The following is a 19324-nucleotide window of genomic DNA, read 5'->3' on the forward strand; positions in this document are numbered from 1 at the left end:
TCTACTATATCTGCAAAATCTCACTCTGTTGAAACTCATCATTGCAGTGAAGTCAGGCCCCCTTACAAATCTTCTGAGAATATAATTCTTCAAAGGCATTTGACTATGACTTACTTCACCACACCTGCTTTAGGTTGTAAACCATATGGAATATATTATACTCATACTAACTATTCTTCAATAACTTCAGAAGGCAATTCTAAATTTTTAATGCAGCCTGTAATGCACATGTTTTGAAATAAGATTTTCTTAGTAATTATTGTTTCTTCATTGGCTCAAGAGAGCTAAAATTAGCTTTTGCAGATCACTTCTGATCTGAATCCCAGTTTTTTGTACAAAAGTTCTTGGGCAACAGGCAAGGTTTATGATCTTAGTATATGACACTCCACTCCTGCTATGGCAAAGTGTTTATATTAAAGTGGGTGCTTTTTCTGTCCTATAACAACTACCAGCAGGACTCATTCTCTACCATTCAAGATTAGGACATTTCAGATAATTTTTTTTTTTTTACACAGAATACTTTTTAAATTAATAGTGTTGACTCTCAAAGTAAAAACTAATGAGAAGGAAATACTCCTTGGAAACACTGGGTTAGTTTTCAGATGATGAAAGACAAAAAAATAAATAAAAATGAACAACTAGTGTTTAGAAGAAATTACAAGGAAGAAAAAAATTCCATATCCCTCCTCTTATCCAACTTATTAAACAAAAGAAAATGTTACTCTTGGCCTCACTACCTTAAAGTGCAATACTCTGTGAACTGTAGTCATACATAAAGCATCTAAACATGTAGCCTTCTACATCCTGAACCCAGATTAGGAAAAAAGTGCTTGCAGAGATGAAAATCCTGATTCCAGTAGGAATTCTCCCAACACAAAGACTCGGAGAGACTGTGTCCAAAACAATACATACTGGGCGCCTGGGTGGCTCAGTTGGTTAAGCCCTGCCTTTGACTCAGGTCATGATCCCATGCTCCTGGGATGGAGCCTAGAACCAACCCCCACCCCCCACATTGCATCAGGCTCCCTGCTCAGCGGGGAGCCTGCTTCTTCCTCTCCCTCTGCCTACCTCTTCCCCTGCTTGTGCTGTCAAATAAATAAAATCTTTAAAAAAAAAATATTAAACACAAATTTCAGTATCCTTGCAGTTATTGGTGATGATTCTGTTTTCAGCTGGTTTTTGTTATTGTTATGGTTAACACGTAAATAAATTTCTATTATCAATAACATTAAATGTGAAAAAAAAAAAAACTCAAAAGTTAGTAACCAGGATAGGGAATTATAACAAAGCAGATTTTAATTTTTAAACTACCAATTTTTATATAAGGCAGCAGTCTCCTAATGATGAAATCTATTAGCAACATTTAAAGTTATATGTTTGTAAATGGGAGTAACCAGGAAACTACTGACATAAAACAAATGCATGATTTTAGAAATCTAAGAAAGAAAACAACATCACTCTACTCTTGCATCATATTCTAAGACAGCAGAAAAATATGATAATCCAAGCTGAAATATTTTAGCAACGAAACTGCTCACTTTCTTACTATCGAATCCAAGTAACTGGGGCTTAATGGTAAAAAATAAAATATAAAAAAGTTATGTGATAGTAAAATTGAGAATAAGAACATTATTACTTAGAATTACATGTGAACATACATTTAAAATTTTAATATATTCAGCTACCAAAATCTATGAATCAGAAATAAATGTGAAATCCAAATACTTTAAACAGATTTAAAAACAGTTTTCTATTCCTTTTACCCACAAAGAATATATATTAATCATAATTCCACATGATACAGAAAATATTTTAAGATTTTGCTACAAGCCTTCATGTTCCCAATTATGCACACTGAAAAACTTTTTATGAATTCGAAGTTTTCAAAAATAAATACATGCAACTTAAAGTCCTCATGGCTGAATTTACCGTCTTGTGACCGTTCTGGCAGGCCACATGCAGTGCTGTCTGCCCCATCGCATCTTCAACATCGACGTCACTGACATGTTGTACAAGGTCATGGAGTAGTTCTGTCCGCCCATTCACAGCCAGCCAGTGTATCTGTACAGCCAGTTAGTTACTTAACATTTGTGCAAGGAGTGTTTCATAAAAACAGCAGATAAATAATGCTAATGCTATTATTTCTCAAATGTGAGCATGATACACACACTAAAGATTAAAATAAAAGCCCATATGTTTTCCTACATTTTTTCTATTTTTTTATGGGAAAAAATATGCATACAGATGTAGGTTATAGCACCATGTACTTCAAAATCAAGCATTTCATGGATCAAAACAGTTAACGTATCCTAGACTTAGGATCACCAAATACCCTGCTTCCTAGATGATCCTGGACTCTATGCACAGCTTGTCTCTAAACAAAATGTACTGGATACTTTTCCTTCCCCAGAAGCAAACAGGAGACATCATATTCTTTACTTCCTGTATTTTCCAAGTAATTCATGTATCATACACAAATAATCATATATAGGGAGAATAAAATAGTTGTAACTCTACCACTCAAAGATAATCAATGTTAAAACTTTGGACTACGCTATCCATGCATTTTTCAATTGACTGTTTTCCATTAAAAATATATCATGAAACTTGTTTTAACATGGCAGCTTAAACACATGAATCAACTTCTATTTCTTCCCCAAACACCACTGAAATGACAATAAAGATATACTTTTTCTTAAAAGACAGACCCATTACAATAAAGAAAAAAAAGAGACTATAATAGCAACAAGTTTTGCAAGTTAAAAGCTTTTGTCTGACTTGTCAGAACAAAAAGGTGAATCCTAAACAAGTAATAGAAAAAGCCAAGGAAGATGATTCTAATCACTAAAATCCCAGAAGGCTCAAGAATCCATGGTACGCACCTTGCATCTCCTGCGGTAGGGAAGAACTGGTAGATTTAGACACTTATATCCCCAACCCTCCCCAACACTTCCAGGCCAATAACTGCCCCTACCCACTCTGAGAGAACACAAGAGGCTTGAAAACAATCTCTAGATAAGTGACGCTAGGCACAATGAAGCAAGAATATCACACTGAAAAAGGGAGATGAAGTCAAGTTTACATACTGAATACTGAAATCCCAAAGAATTCTCCTCTGCCTGATATCCAGAATGCTAACACCCTCCTGGCAATTGTTAGAGCTTACTCTGAGGAATCTAACCAGCCTGAGAGTAAATGCCTAAAGAAATCGATATCAGGAAGGATCTAAAGGCAAACGCCCAAGAGATCACCCTACACTGAAGCCCATGGTGAATAATCCTCATTCATTCAAACAGGGCTTTCAAATAGCTTTTCCCAATTCCACCAAACATTTGACAAATGCATCTAGTTTGGAAGACAAAATACAAAACAGAACAAAATACAACAAACAAACAAACAAAAAACAGGAAGAAAAGAGCAGAGAAGAAACCATAAATATTAAAGAAAAAAACAAAAAAAAACTAAAAAATGTTTAAAAGCTATATTTAATACTCTCAGAGAGAAAACATACTGACTGCATCCTTCAAACAAGAACAGGATTTTTTTTTTTTTAAAGGACAGTGAAAAACAAACTCCTAGAAATTAATACTATGATAGAGACATGCAAACTCAAAAGATTTAGAAGATAATGTTGAGGAAGCCTCCCAAGAAGCACAAAAAGACAAAGAAATGGAGAAACAAGAGAAAAGGTAAGAAAATTAAAAGGTTAGCCCAAGAGGTCCAATATTCAAATAACAGGAATTCAAAAAGGAGAGAACAGAGAAAACAGAGGAGTGAAATCAACAAAGAAGTATTTTATGAAAATTTTTCCTGAGTTCCTATTACATGAGTTTCCGGGATGATAGCGTCTCAGTATTACCCAGCCAAATGGATAAAATTAAACCAAGCCCAGACCTATAATCCTGAAATTTTAGAACTCTAAATACAAAGTAGGTTCAATACGTTTCTGGAGAGAAAAAACATAACAGGTTTCATGAAGAGTCAAGAATCTAAATGGTGGGTGCCTCGCTGGTGCACTTGGTTAAACTTCTGACTTGGTTTCGGCTTGGGTCCTGATCTGAGTTGTGAGATCGAGCCCCACATCCCTTTCTGTGCTCAGTGAGGAGTCTGTCTAAGACTCTCTCTCCCTCGGGCACCTGGGTGGCTCAGTAAGTAGGTTTAACCATCTGCCTTTGGCTCAGTCATGATCCCAATGGTCCTGGGATCAAGTCCTGCATCAGGCTCCCCTACTCAGCTAGAAGCCTGCTTCTCCCTCTTCCTCTGCCTGCCACTCCCCCAGCTTGTGTTCTCTCCCTCTCTCTCTTTTTCTCTGTCAAACAAATAAATAAAATCTTAAAAAAAAAAGAAAGACTCTCTCTCCTTCTTCCTCTGCCCTTCCCCCCACCCCATGCAAACACTCTCTCTCTCTAATAAATAAATCTTTAAAAAAATAGAAGAATCTAAATGGCACCAAACTTCAAAACTGAAAGCTAGAAGACAATGAAGCAACACTCAAAATTCTAAGAGAAAACAATGTCCAGCCTAGAATTTTATTACCAGCTAAATTATTATTAATGATTATATAATCAGACTCAAGATTCAAGTAATGCAAAGTATCAACAAATTTACCTTCCATTAACTCTTTCTCAGTTAACTACTGGAAAATGTGCTCCACCAAAATGACAGAATGGCTATCTGCAAAGACAGACACAGAATCCATATGAAAAGAACCCAAAACAAGAGATAGGCAAAAGAAATCTCCAGGATGATGGTGAGGAGTCATTCCAAACAACAACTGTGAAGGAGGCCTAGAAATCACCCAAACCAGCTTAGAGAGGACAGAAGTCTCCATAAAAGACTCCTTCAAAACTACTCAAGAAGATGAAAGACAGTGAATACTTACCACGAGGGTATTTACAAAGCTCAGGGAAAGTTTCATAATGAATAATAAGTACTTAGAAAAGTTTTTTTAAAAATTTTAAGCTGCAGGGCACCTGGATGGCTCAGTTGGTTGACCGTCTGCTTCTGCTGAGGTCATGATCCCAGGGTCCTGGGATCGAGCCCTGAGCCTGGCTCTCTGCTCAGCAGGCAGTCTGCTTCTCCCTCTGCTCCCCCCCTCATGCTTGCTCACTCTCTCTTTCCCTCTCTCTCTCTCACTGTCTCACATGTGTGCACACCCTTGCTCTCAAACATATAAACAAAATCTTTAAAAAAAAATTTTTAATAAACAATAAAAAAAGTTTAAGCTGCAATAAGACAAGAAACAAAGACATAGAGATTGGAAAGGAAAAGATAAAATTATCTCTACTTGCAGATATCTCTACTTACATGATTGTCTACATAGAAAACCCTAAGGAATCTACAAAAAACTCCCAGAACTAATAAGTGAGTTCAGCAAGGTCACAAGAATACATGATCAACACACAAAAAAGGAATTTAATTTCTACATACTATCAGTAAACATGCAGAAACCAAAATTAAAAACATAATACCATTTAGTATTGCTCCAAAGAAAATGAAACTTGGCTATACGTATACACTTGAAACATGAACAAGATCTTATGGTGAACAGTACAAGATGTAAAATTTCATTTACAAAAAGAAATCAAAGACCTAAATAAGTGAGGAGACATACTGTGTTTATAGTAAAGATATCAATTCTCAAACTGATCTATACATTTAATATAATCTCAGTAAATATTTCAGCAAGGTTTTTTTTGTCATAGTCAAGTTTATACTATAAATAAATTTATTCTATCTGTAAATTTCTGGCAAGGAAACCAGAATAGCTAACACAATCCTGACATAAGAAAATAAAGTGGGAGGAATTACTCGACCAGATACGAAGGCTTACTATGACGGTGTGGTACTGACAAAAGGACAGCCATGTAGATCTGTGAAACAGAATTAAGAACCCAGAAAAAAGTCCATATGAATATACCCCACAGATTTTTGAGAAAGATGCAAAACCAATTTCATGTAGGAAGATAGTCTTTCAACAAACAGTGCTCAAGTAATTGGACTTGATGACCAAAATAAAAAGAACCTCAACTTAAACATCCCATCATACACAAATATTAGTTCAAAATAGGTCACAGATTTAGATGTAAGATACATAATAATAAAAATTTAGAAAAAAGACCTGAAAAAATCTTCAAGATCTAGAGTTAGGCAGAGTTCTTAAACTTGATACCAAAAGCATAAACCGTAAAAGGAAAAACTGATATATTGGCCTTCAGCAAAACTGAAAACCTTCATATGAAAGATCCTGTAAAGAATTAAAATGGCAAACTAGAGATTAGGAGAAAATATTTGCACATCACATACCTGATAAAGGACCCATATCTTCAGTATATAAAGAATTCTCACAGCTCAAGAGTTAAAGGTAATCCAATTAAAAGACGGGCAAATGACATGAACCAATAGTTGACACAGAAAGATATATGGACAGCGAAATTACTCAAAGAATACAAAAATACTAATTCAAAGGGATACATGCACCTCAATGTTTATAGCAGCATTATCTACAGCAGCCAAACTATGGAAACAGCCCAAGTGCCCATCAATTGATGAATGTATAAAGATGTGATATATATATATATATATATATATATATATATATACACACAAGGGAATATTACTCAGCCATAAAAAATGAAATCTTGCCATCTGCAACGACACAGATGGAACTAGACAGTATTAGGCTGAGTGAAGTAAGTCAGTCAGAGAAGCACAAATACCGTATGACTTCACTCTTATGTGGAATTTAAGAAACAAAAAAAAATAAGAGAAGGGAAAGAAAGGCCAGGGAGATGAGGGGAAGGGAGGGGGAAGAGAGGAGAGGCAAACCAAGAAACAAAAACAAACTGACAGTTACCAGAGGGGAGGTGGGTAAGGGGGGCGGGGGAAGAATGAGTTAAACAGGTGATGGAGATTAAGGAGTATACTTCTTGTAATCAGCACTGAATCACTATATTGTACACCTGAAACTAATATAACACTGTAGGTTAACTAACTGGAATTTAAATAAAAACTTAAGAAAAAAAAAGATACACAGCAAAAAAGCACATGAGAAGATGTCAATTAGGCAAATGCAAATTAAAACCACAATGAGAGAGCAACTACACACGTATTATTATGGCTAAAATAAAAAACGATGACAACATCAAATGCTAGGGACAATGCTGAAAAACTGGATGATTCATATATTGCTGCTGAGGGTATAAAATGTTGCAGGCACTCTGGAAAAGCCAGGCAGTGCATTTTAAAACTAAATATGAAACTATCATACAACCCAGCCATTGGATTCTTGGACATTTATTCTAGAGAAATGAAAAGTTTTACGTCCACACAAAAACCTGTATACTAATGTTTACGTTTATAGCAGTTTTATTCAAGATAGCCCCAAACAGGAAATAACCCAGATGTCCTTCAACAGGTAAACGGTTAAACACCCAAGGGTACATCTACACCAAGGAATACCAGTCAGCAATATAAAGGAACAAACTATTGACACATACAACAACCTAGGTCACTCTCCATGGAATATGATGAACCCACAAAAGCCAATCCTAAACGGTTCCATACAAGATGCTTCCATTTATATAACATTCTTAAAAGGACATAATTTTAGAAACGGAGAACAGATTAGAGGTTGCCAAGGTGTGGCATAGGATGAAAGGGAGGAAAGGTGTGGTTACAAAAGAAGAGCAACACAAAACATCTTTGTAGAGTTGGAAATGTTCAGAATATTGACTATGGTAGTGGACACACGGACCTACACAGGTAACAAGACTGTATAGAACTTACTATACATACACACATACATATATATAACTGGGTACAAATAAACAAGTAAAACTGGGGAAATCGGAACAAATCATATCAGTATAAATATCCTAGTCACGGTAATATACTATCGTTTTGTAAAATGTTACCATTGAGGGAAACTGGGCAATATATAGAAGGCATTCCTCTGTATTATTTCTTACAGGTACATATGAATGTAAAATTATCTCAATTTTTTAAGAATGCAATTATTAACTACATGAAAATCAAAATACTATGTAATAAAGAAAAGTATAGCAAACTATTTGGTCTAACTATGAATAGTACGTATATAATTTTTTTAAAAAATCAAAATATTGGGGTGCCTGGGTGGCGCAGTGGTTAAGCGTCTGCCTTCGGCTCAGGGCGTGATCCCGGCGTTATGGGATCGAGCCCCACGTCAGGCTCCTCCACTATGAGCCTGCTTCTTCCTCTCCCACTCCCCCTGCTTGTGTTCCCTCTCTCGCTGGCTGTCTCTATCTCTGTCCAATAAATAAATAAAATCTTTAAAAAAATAAAAAATCAAAAATCAAAATACTGAAAAACAATCTAATTAAAATTACAACTATATTGGAAAGGTGTGAGGGAAATGAGCTTGTACATGATGGGATAAGGGGAGGTGGGGCTGAAAAAGACAGCAAATAACCTTATCTTACATGAAGTCAACTGGTAATGCCTAAAACTGAAAAATCAAAAAAACAGCAATAGTAGTGTGTTATTTAGATGTGAGGAAACAAAATTTTTACATCTATTAAAATAGTTGAGAAGAGCTAACTACAGAGTTAGAAGTTTATAGAGGCTGGGGAAGAAAGTCAAGAGAGTATTTCCTTTTCGGGGGGGGTCACAACATAGATGTACATTTATTTAAGGTAAAATGTCATACAATTCAAATGCCATACAATCCATTTATTTAAAGTATACACCTTAGTGGTTTCTGGTATATTCACAGTTGTGCAATCATCACCACAATCAATTTTAGAACATTTTCATTTCCCCAAAAAGAAACCCAATACCATTAGCAGTCACTGCCTATTTCCTCCCTTGTCCTGAGATAGATAGGTAAGATACATGTCTCACCTTGATTTTGTGCAAAGTCAGTCAACATTGCCTTCAGTATTTTTTACTGATGTTCTTTTGCTTTGTTCTCATAGACTCTGTTAGAGGTAATGAATTCTCTGACAGTCACTGAGGAATGTTATAGGCAACTGCGTCAATTATTCCATCACTCCTATTGCTTCACTTTTATAATTTTGCTGAGCTCGGAACAAACCAACTTAAGTCCAGTTACCTCACCCCTAACGACAATATGTACAAGGCAGGGAAAAAGCTACGAAATCCTGCCATGATTTTATGGTTTACAGTGCTGAATGACAGAGCCTTTGCAGACATCAATACTTTGAACTGTTCTTTTGCTTGCCACTATCCCCAGGCCATTCTTGACAATGTGCCTTAGTAATAGGACGGGTGAGCATAAAATGTACTTCGTTCAAAAAATAGTGGGAGAGGGCACCTGGGTGGCTCAGTCAGTTAAGCATCTGCCTTTGGCTCAGGTGGTGATCCCAGGGATCCTGGATCCCCGCCCAGCAGAGAGCCTGCTTCTCCCTCTCCCTCTGCCGCTCCCCCTGCTTGTGCTTTCTCACTCTCTCTCTATCAGATAAATACGTAAAAAATTAAAAAAAAAAAAAAGTGGTGGGAGAGTGACTTTGAAGCTGAAGTTGGGAAGGGCAGGCTCTCTACTGCAGGCTGTTCTTGAGGACATCATCTTGAAGAAAAAAGCACATCTAGAAACTAAAGATCTGGAAAGTGATTCCCATAACTATCCATGCCAAAGACCTTTGGAAAGGCTCTGAACCGCCAAGGTACCTGAACAACAGTTAAGCTCACCTCTCTAATGTAGCATGCTCTCTTTCACCTCCAAGCCTTCACTAACCTATTCCGTAGAGCCAAAATTCCCTTCCCCAGCTTTCTCCCGACCCCACAACTACCACTTTCACCAGTCTAATTTCTGTTTGTCCTTCTGGCCTCAGCTCATGTGCTATGTCTCTGGAATGCCTCTTCTAATGCCCTAGGTGAGAGGATGGGTCCCCTGCTAGGACTTCCATAGCATCTCGGTCTCCTATGTTGACATTCATTACACTGTGTTACCACTGACTGTTAACTTTCCAGTCTTTCTGTAAGGAAAAATAAGATAAAAACATCGAGGGAGGCAAATCATAAAAGACTCTTAACTACAGAGAATGAACTACAGAGAATGGCAGGTGGGGGGATATGCTAAATGGGTGATAGGCTTTAAGGAGGGCACTTGTGATGAACACTGGACATTGTATGAATCACTAAATTCTACTCCTGAAACCAATACTGCACTAAATGTTAAGTAACTTGAACTTTAATAAAAACTTGGAAGAAAAAAAAAACTTTCCTATCTTCCTTATAAGTTTGGGGACAACAAGGACCATATTCATTGCTCTGCCCCACAACAGCAAAGGCCTAGAACATAGTAAGTATTCAAGAAATTCCTGTTGAAACAACAAATGAAGCAAGAAATATGAGGAGTCCTTTGTGGGGGGAATCAGCCTAGAAAGCATGCAATCAACAGTTCTCTCGTTTTGTAAGAAAAATCCTGGGGCTCTTGGCTCCTCATTGAAGGTTTCTTCCAACTCAGGAGCCATTGGCTTTACTGTCCCACATGTTTGGTGGCAACTATTTAGTCCTGCAGCAACACATTTTCACCATCCCCGCTTCCTTCAGCTGATGGGGGTCAATGGGCCCAGCTGTTGAATGAATTCCATCACGGTGGTCTGGGACTAGGCAGAATCATGTTGGTGGCCAGAATAGTTTCCAAGAGGCACACTATACCATGCAGGGCCATAGGAGAAAACACGAAGGTTGGTCCCAGGCAGAAAGAGTGCAGAGACTATTTTTCTATAACAAGCTTTGTAGAGTCATTTGACTCTTTAAATATATGCATTAATAATATTTTAGGTAAAAATTTGATTTTTAAAACTTTTCTACTCTACTTTCCTTAAAGTTCAGGAGTGATAGGGAGAAATTAACAGATAAAAATTTAAGTGATTAAACAGAGTATGTTAATATTGATCATCTTATCTTGCCTATACTAGATAGTGTCCTAAGGATAGGTCTATGTCAGTTCCATAGTTTTATAATCCTCGGTAGTAGCTACCATATCACTAAACATCTTGTAAATACTCACTGTACTGTTTTTCTTTATAGAGTAGATGGCATTATGTTGTTAATATATAACAAAATCTAGATTATCACAGGAACTGTGGATTCCATATAATAATGATTGAGGCATTCACAGAATAAAGCAAATCTTAGGGAAGCTGTTTTTTTATGCCCAGCACCCCCACTTTCAAAAAATTTTTTAATCTGAAAGTCTTGAAAACTGGCATGGTATATAAATAATATTCTCTATCCACAAATTAAAAGATGCAGAATCTACAAATACTACCAAAAAGGTAAAAAAAAAAAAAAAATTTTTTTTTCAAACCAAGAAACAGACTTTTAAAACTAATGGTTACCAGAGGGTAGGTGGGTGGGGGGATGGGTGACATAGGTGTAGGGGATTAAGAATACACGTACCATGATGAACACTGAATAATGTATAGAATTGTTCAATCACTACAGTGTACATTTGAAACTAATAAAACACTGTATGTTAACTATACTGGACTTAAAATTAAAAACTTAATAAAAATTTTTTTCAGTTTTATTGAGGTATAATTGACAAATAACATTGTATGATATTTAAAGTATACAACATATTGACTTGATAGACATTGTGAATGGATTCTCACCATCCACTTAATTCATACATGCATAATGTCACATATAGGAAGGTAAAATTTAATATATAAAATTTAACATCTTCTGTCACAACTTCAAAATAATTTCTCAATAATCACGTAATTCTATTTTATCTCTACTTCTAAAATGAATAATACTCCATTAAATGATCACAATGATTAAAATTTTTAAATTTCAGGTACAGAACTATTGAATCAATATATTGTACATCTGAAACTAATATAACACTGTATATTAACTATATCGGAATTAAAATAAAAATCAAATTTTTAAAAATTTTTGGATTTCAACAATCTTTTCAGAAATATCCCACACTACTTCCAAATAAACATCTATATGGATCAAAAATACATTAATTTATTTTTGAAAAGAAAGTGACACAGCAAAACGGGTAAAAGTACTAGCTCAGGTAAGCTGTAACAAGTTTGAAGGATATAGAACAAAATATTAACAGTGATTATCTCTGAGGGCAGACAATACAGTTAGTGATCAGTCCATTCATTACCTTTTTTCCTTTCCACCTAGCTAAGCAATTTTTCTGAAATGTACATATTAAAATAATTTTAAAAGTCATGATAAAAAATAGCTCTCCTATAATGAGCTCATAACACAGCAGAGATGCTCCTAAAAAATCCCCTGAAAGTCAGTGACAAAAGCTAGAGGAATAAGCCTTCAAAATAAATGAAAGGTCACAAAAAAAAAGTAGAAAGGAGAAACATAGTGAACCCATAACTTCTCTTAATAAACACAGCGAGAACTATGTTTCAAATCTTTCTGCATCTTATTAATTACACAAAGAAGTAACCTGCAGAAATACTTGCACTATACTTTGCACTATTATCACCTTCATTATTATTTTCTAAAAAGTATTTTAAAACTGTCACATAAAATTCTTAGCACTTACTGCTGTAAGGCCTTCATTATTACAAATGTTGACATCAGCACTGTATTCTAATAATTTACTCATGCATTTCTTCTGCCTGAAAAGAAAAAAGAGACACAGATAACTGGTACGAGAAAAATAAGCAAGTGACAATTATTTTACTGAAATAATGACTACACTCAACATTAGCTGATGGCAAGTATCAATCTATAGGTTTTTAAACAAACATTATAACATTTGAAATAAAATGAAAAATTGTGACATATAAAAAATGTGTAACAGTGTATATGTAGGGGATTAAGTAGCATATTATATACCATGTGTTACATATATGGTATTAACGTATGGATATACTACATAAATGGTACTATATATGATATATACAGAACAGACACTAAATAGAGTATGTATGTATATATGTTACTATTTACTCAATTAGATCATAAATTTCATGCCATGAATTGTGTATTTCTTTAATAAACTCAATATTAAGCACAGCTAGCTGCTCTCAATGAAACTCAATAAAACTTTACTATTAATTATTCAATCTTTTAAGTTAATAGCTAAAATTTTTATTAACTGAATAAATCTTTTTAAGGTGTAACAAATTACTTTTCTAGCTTTGGTTTTTGTATCTGAAATGAAATTAAATGTCATTTAAAAACAGCATTATAATCAAAGAAAAGAAAGAAAAAGTTCTGAGTAAACTTATAAGTTCAACATTTACAAAGCTTATCTAATACACTGTTCTGAACACCGTAGTTAATAAATCTTCAATAATCCTGAGACAACAGCCCTCTTAAAATGAATACATTGTTTAAAATATGTGTTTGTGTGCCTATACCCATATTGCTGGATTTCGAAAACATCTTCAAGAGCCTGTCTTAGACCACTGGCGTATGGCCAAAATAAACACTTAGGTGGAAATGAGCCGGGAAATAGTCCCAAGGAGGTGTTTAGGGGGAGCTGATAAAGAAAAGCAGCAATCCATAATGCTCCCTATCCCAAAAATGAATCGCAAAAGACAGCACGATGAGAGAAATGCATGCTTTTCTTCTCATTTAACAATCATTATTGATACTTTATAGAATCTCAGTATGTCAAAACAATTCACTAAATGAGCACTTATTTTGCCAAGAATTAGAGCTAAAATATTAATTAATACATGAGCTTTGCCCTTTATGAAGTCACAACCTAGCCCAAAAATAAAGAAGAAAATCATGTTTCAAATTTGACCAACATGTGACTTAAGAATACACAACAATTTTGAAGTCTTTATTTATTTATTTTTTTAACAATCTCATATAACCATGAGCAACACTGGATCCTCCTGTACAGGAAGCAACTATTTTCCTGCCCAGATATTGCAACAATTATGGGAAGCTTATGGTAACCCAAATGACACAGGGGCAAACCATCCTAGTGCTCGGTGGTAGCTTAATGGGTCTTCTACTGGAGGGCAATTAAGCACCAACGCACCCAGCACTAACGGTTAAAGAGAGGAATAATAAAACAGGCCAGAAGAATTATACTACTCATCTAACGATAACTGAGGAATCAAAACAAAAAACAAACTCCCAAAAACTGATGGACAAGCAAAAGGGGCAGAAGTCTCCTCCAACTTCTGCTTCTATCTAGACAAATTTGAACTCATATAAAAATTGTAATAAAAAGCTATTTCTGAAAACATCAGAAGCTACGGGAAGTAACATGTACTCAAGCTACTCAGCAAACATTTATGGAGCAACTCTAAGTTGTACAAGGCACCCAATAACAAAAACTAAAATAGTCAAGTGCTAAATATCAAAATTAATCTTTATAGAAACAGGAAGGCATCCAAATTAGATATTACATTAGGGTTACAAACTCTTCTTATTCCTTCCCTCCTCACTGACTTGCCGTATGAATCAAGTGATTTCTGTCATATTTCTTCACCTTTAAATGTAACAGTCTCCAACTTTAATGTTCTCACACACCCACCCAAAAAAAAAATATGTAAGGTGATAGTGATGGATGTGTTTATTAACTAAATGCAAGGAATCCTTTCACAATGTATAGGTCTATCAAATCATAATGATGTATGCTTTAAAAATCTTGTAATTCTGTTGCTTATACCTCAACAAAGCTAGAAGAAGAAAAAAAGTAATAATCTCCTAAATGACTTAAGTCTCTGACTACAATGGCAATAGATATTTTATCCCCACTGTGCATTAATCTCTTTCCACTTGCAGTTGCTGAGATATTTTTCTATGTGTAATTTTTTGAAAGAGCTTTGTCACTATCCTACCAATGGTTGGGATAATGTATCTAGATCTGAGATCAATTCAGCAAGGAATTAATTCAACAAGATCTATCACCTTGGGTGTGACACCCTACAAACAAAACCAGTGTGGCTAATTATTATAAAAACAGTTGTTTAATCAGCACATTGACACCTTGTTACCTATCAGAACAGTGGACAACTGGTTCACATGCTAAATCAAGAACTGGATCAGACAAAACAGAATCAAAGGAGTATGCCTTTCCCCTGTCCAACCTAGATATCACTATGGTTCTTATATTTTTGGTTCTACTTCAATCCTTGTATGCAAAAATTTGGTCTCAGAATGATGCAGTATACAATTTTAGTCCCATATCTCAGTTAGGCATCTACATCAACTACCTAGTATTCCAGGTCAAAACAGGAAACAAAAATATTTTCAAGAATAATCAAAAAAAGAGGGGCATCTGGGTGGCTCAGTCAGTTAAGCATCTGCCTTCGACTTAGGTCATGATCTCAGGGTCCTGGAATTGGACGCAGCAGAGAGTCTGCTCCTCCCTTTCCCTCTGCCCCTCTCTTCCCGCCACTCATACTCTGTCTCGAATAAATAAATAAAATCTTTAAAAAAAGAGAGAGTAAACAAAAAAAGAAACACATAGGAATATACGTTTTTGTGTGTGTGTGTGAGAAACGGGGAGGGGCAGAAGGGGGTAGGGGCAAAGGGAGAGGGAGAGAGCAAATCTTAAGCAGGTTCCATGTCCAGCACAGAGCCCGACACAAGGCTGGATCTCACAACCCTGAGACCATGACCTGAGCTGAAATCAAGAGTTCGAAGCTTAACCAACTGAGCACCCAGGCGCCCCAGGAATATACTTTTATATATATGTTTTATATCATTTGACCATGTTTATAAATATAAGTTCTTCAAACCCTGAGTCAAATGCTACTTATCTCATTTTAAACATAATTCTAGGCGTTTGGTATGGTTTCTCAGTCCAACAGAATTTTTTTTAAAGATTTACTTATTTTAGAGAGCGCACACACATACACACTCCCACACAAGAGAGGGGGGAGGGGTAGATGGGAGGGAGAGAATCTCAAGCAAACTCCCTGCTGAGTGTGGAGCCCAATGTGAGGCTCGATCCCAGGACTCTGAGATCATGATCTGAGCTGAAATCAAGAGTTGGACACTTAACCAACTGAGCCTGGGTCCCCAGGCACCCCTCAGTGCAAAAGAATTTTAAGATGTAAAAAATAGTGGTAAGTAGAGGCAGACACAGAGATGTGACATCTGAAATTCTCAACAAAAAAGGGAGAAAGCAAGCCATAAAAAGTATAGTAGGGTTTAAAATAGCACACAATGGGGGTGCCTGGGAGGCTCAGTCAGCTAAGTGTCTGATTCTTGGCTTCAACTCAGGTCATGATCTCAGGGTCCTGAGACGGAGCCCCACGTCGTAGGCCCTATGCTCAGCAGGGAGTCTGCTTGATATCCTCTCCCTTTGCCCCTGCCTCCACTCTCTCTCTCAAGCATCTCTCTTTCTCTTTCTCTCTCAAATAAATAAATTTTTTAAAAAATAAAATAAAATAAAACAGCACACAATAACATAAAGCTGCTCATAATGAAGACCAGAGTTATCAGGAAAAGGCAAAAATATATTTACATTTTGGAAATACTACCTTGATAAGGGGAAAAATTATTTAATAAAGAATTTCAAAAGGAAGGGTACTAAAGACATTATTTATTTAGAAAAATTTTGTCATTTAAAAGGAATTTGTCAATTAAAAGGAAAAATAACTTTTGGCACTGAAAGAAGTAAGCTACCCTAATTTCGAAAGCTTACTATGGTATAGCCCATTCTCAAAAAGCTATAAATAAGCTGGGTATATTTATTCTGTCTTTAATCCCATCAATAAAAATAACTGAATAAGCAATTTAGAAAATAAGGTATGGAAATAGCTGCGGAAAAGAATGGTCAGGAAAAAGGACACCAAAAAAAGAGGTGACGATGCGTTTTAGAAAATAAAATATCATTATAATACAAGTAAAAATGAACTTCAAGAATATTTTCAAGAAAAAAATATTAGTAAACAATTTAATAAATTGTTAAATATGATAGTTATTTAAATATTTAATATAATTACCCACAACCCTCTTCCCAAGGCAAATATTGGTAAAAAAAAAAAAAATCACCAAATCAAGAGTGCCTTGAACACTGTCAGTCATAACTGATAATACAACTTAAGCTACTCAAGGAGACAAAATATTTACCCATTTCTAGCTGCCAAATGAAGAGGTGTACAGCCTGAAATATCTTGATAGTTAGGATTTGCTCCTTTCTTTAATAGCAGGACCAAGCATTCCACCGATCCACAACTAAAGCAATATTAAAAACAGTTCAGATACATTCAATAAACAGCCATAGCTGACATACCTTAATTAAAAAAACAAAAAGCTCTATTATACACATTATTTTTCAGGTCCGTTATTCACCTACAATTTGATTTAACTTGTTACAAATAGTAAATATCCTCTACTTTCAAAAAGGTACATTCTATTATGAAAGCTATAAAGTATTTGAGATGCTCAAATAAAGCAAAATAAAGTATTAATACATAAAGAAACACATAGTATTCTCAACTTTTTGGCCTTCCAGAAGCCAAATTTATTATGAAAAATTAATTTTAACATATCTACCTAAGTCCTGAAAGGAAGTTAGATATCAATAATTGATTGACTACATGCTGGAAGATTATGGATAAAAATCATTCTCACACCTAAGTAAAAAATATAAAGTCAATGGCTTCATGTGCAGTTAACATATAAAATTTCATACTGGTAGGATGAGAGAAAAATTTCAGTGAATGTACCCTCTCAAGTACATCCAGGAAAGACAACCTACTGATCTGATCTACAGCAAGCTAAGACAGTAGATGTGAGACTTGAGTCTGGTCTCAAGGTTAACATATCTAGAAAAGAATGCAAACAGAGCACACTATGCTCTAAACAGAATAAAGAACCATTCAGCAGTCTGTTCTCATCTCTTCCCGTAACTATTGTGGGACAACACTGATCCAAGGCTTACTGATCACCGTGCTAGACCAGACTATAATCCAAAATATCTTCCTTCTTACTTTGCTGCAATGTGAAGCAAGCTTCTTTTCACACGTCCAAATGCATAATTGACATCAAACTTTGAATTTGATAGTAGCTCAGAAACAGACCTAAGCCCAAAGAAAATAAAAGTCAATATGTTAAAAAAAATGTTTTTTTAAACATAGTAACTCAAGTTAATAGCCCTTTAGTTACTCTAACCAATTATCCAAAAAGTTCTGTCCTACATCAACAAAAAAAACAAAGCACTATTCTCTAAGCATAGCATGGCAGCCAGCACAGTTTCATTCAAAAAACAACTGCACTGAGGCACCCGGGTAGCTCAGTCAGTTAAGCGTCTGCCTTCGGCTCAGGTCATGATCCTAGGATCCTGGGATGGAGCCCAGCATCGGGCTTCCTGCTCAGTGAGGAGTCTGCTTCTCCCTCTCCCTCTGCCTCTCCCCCAGCTTGTGCTCTCTCTGTCTCTCTTGCTCTCAAATAAATAAAATCTTAAAAACAAAAACAAACAAAAAAAAAACTGCACTGACCTATAAACTGGTGTTGAAGTTTTCCTCATCTACTGATCTATATCATCTGCTCTGAAGACACCTAAGTTGGCTTCATCCTCCTAGATTCTTGAGAAACAGAGTTGGGCTGGCTGCTCCCCTTGCAAAAAGTATAGCCTATCTATATTAATTTTGGCCAAATAAAAATCAGATTTAAACATGTTTTAGTTGTATCACACAGGAAGTTTAAAGCAAAAAATTATTTATACTTTAAACTTGTTTCAAAACAGTTTCCTTGTCACCATATTATACCAACTACCCAATGGCTAACCACAGCAGTGCCTGCTACAAGTATAAACATCTCATCACCCAGCCAGATAACTATACTTCATATGAGCCCTGTAAAAAGAGTGTCCACACTACATCAATAAAAAGAACAACAAAGTAGAACATTAGGAAGTAAGCTGTCCATCAGCCCTATCCTTTTGCAATAAAGATCAGTAGTGATCTCTGACTGCAACCATCACCATGTTTTTTTCTGTCAGTGACCAACCGAATAACTGACTTAATATCTGATAATTTGTTGAGAACATCTCTTACCACAGAATTTTACAGTTGAGATGGACCTTGGATAATCTTGGTTTTTATTTCACAGACAATAAACTGTAACAGAGGTTAAGTAACGTGTCCCTGGACAACATCTATGACCAAACTGTGTGTGTGCTTGTATGTGTACATAACATGGGTAAACTTATACTTCTCATATTTTTTAGGGTTTTTTTTAGTTTTGGGGGGGTTATGTTTCTTTCTTTCTTTTTTAAAGTAGGCTCCACATGCAGTGTGGAGTCTAACATGGGGCTTGAACTCATGACCCTGAGATCAAGACCTGAGCTGAGATCAAGAGTCGGACACTTAACCAACTGAGCCACCCAGGCACCCTTCTTTTGTAT

At 35.7% G+C, this 19324-nt stretch overlaps 1 protein-coding gene across 3 annotated transcripts in view; it reads right to left on the minus strand.

The window, feature by feature from the left end:
* The window catches only part of HACE1 (HECT domain and ankyrin repeat containing E3 ubiquitin protein ligase 1), a 103941-nt gene that overhangs the window by 78665 nt on the left and 5952 nt on the right, over nt 1-19324 (minus strand). The window contains exons 3-6 of one of the 3 annotated variants that reach the window (XM_002917046.4): nt 17910-17999; nt 17047-17151; nt 12539-12614; nt 1930-2061 (exon numbers count right to left, since the gene is read on the minus strand). In XM_002917046.4, coding sequence (XP_002917092.1) covers nt 1930-2061; nt 12539-12614; nt 17047-17151; nt 17910-17999 — 403 coding nt within the window. Of the gene's footprint in view, nt 1-1929; nt 2062-12538; nt 12615-17046; nt 17152-17909; nt 18000-19324 lie in introns of those variants that run through there. The other 2 variants (XM_019797279.2, XM_019797280.2) reach the window with 2 other exon arrangements.

The sequence above is a fragment of the Ailuropoda melanoleuca genome, chromosome 10, assembly GCF_002007445.2.
Source record: "Ailuropoda melanoleuca isolate Jingjing chromosome 10, ASM200744v2, whole genome shotgun sequence".
NCBI classification, from domain to species: Eukaryota; Metazoa; Chordata; class Mammalia; order Carnivora; family Ursidae; genus Ailuropoda; species Ailuropoda melanoleuca.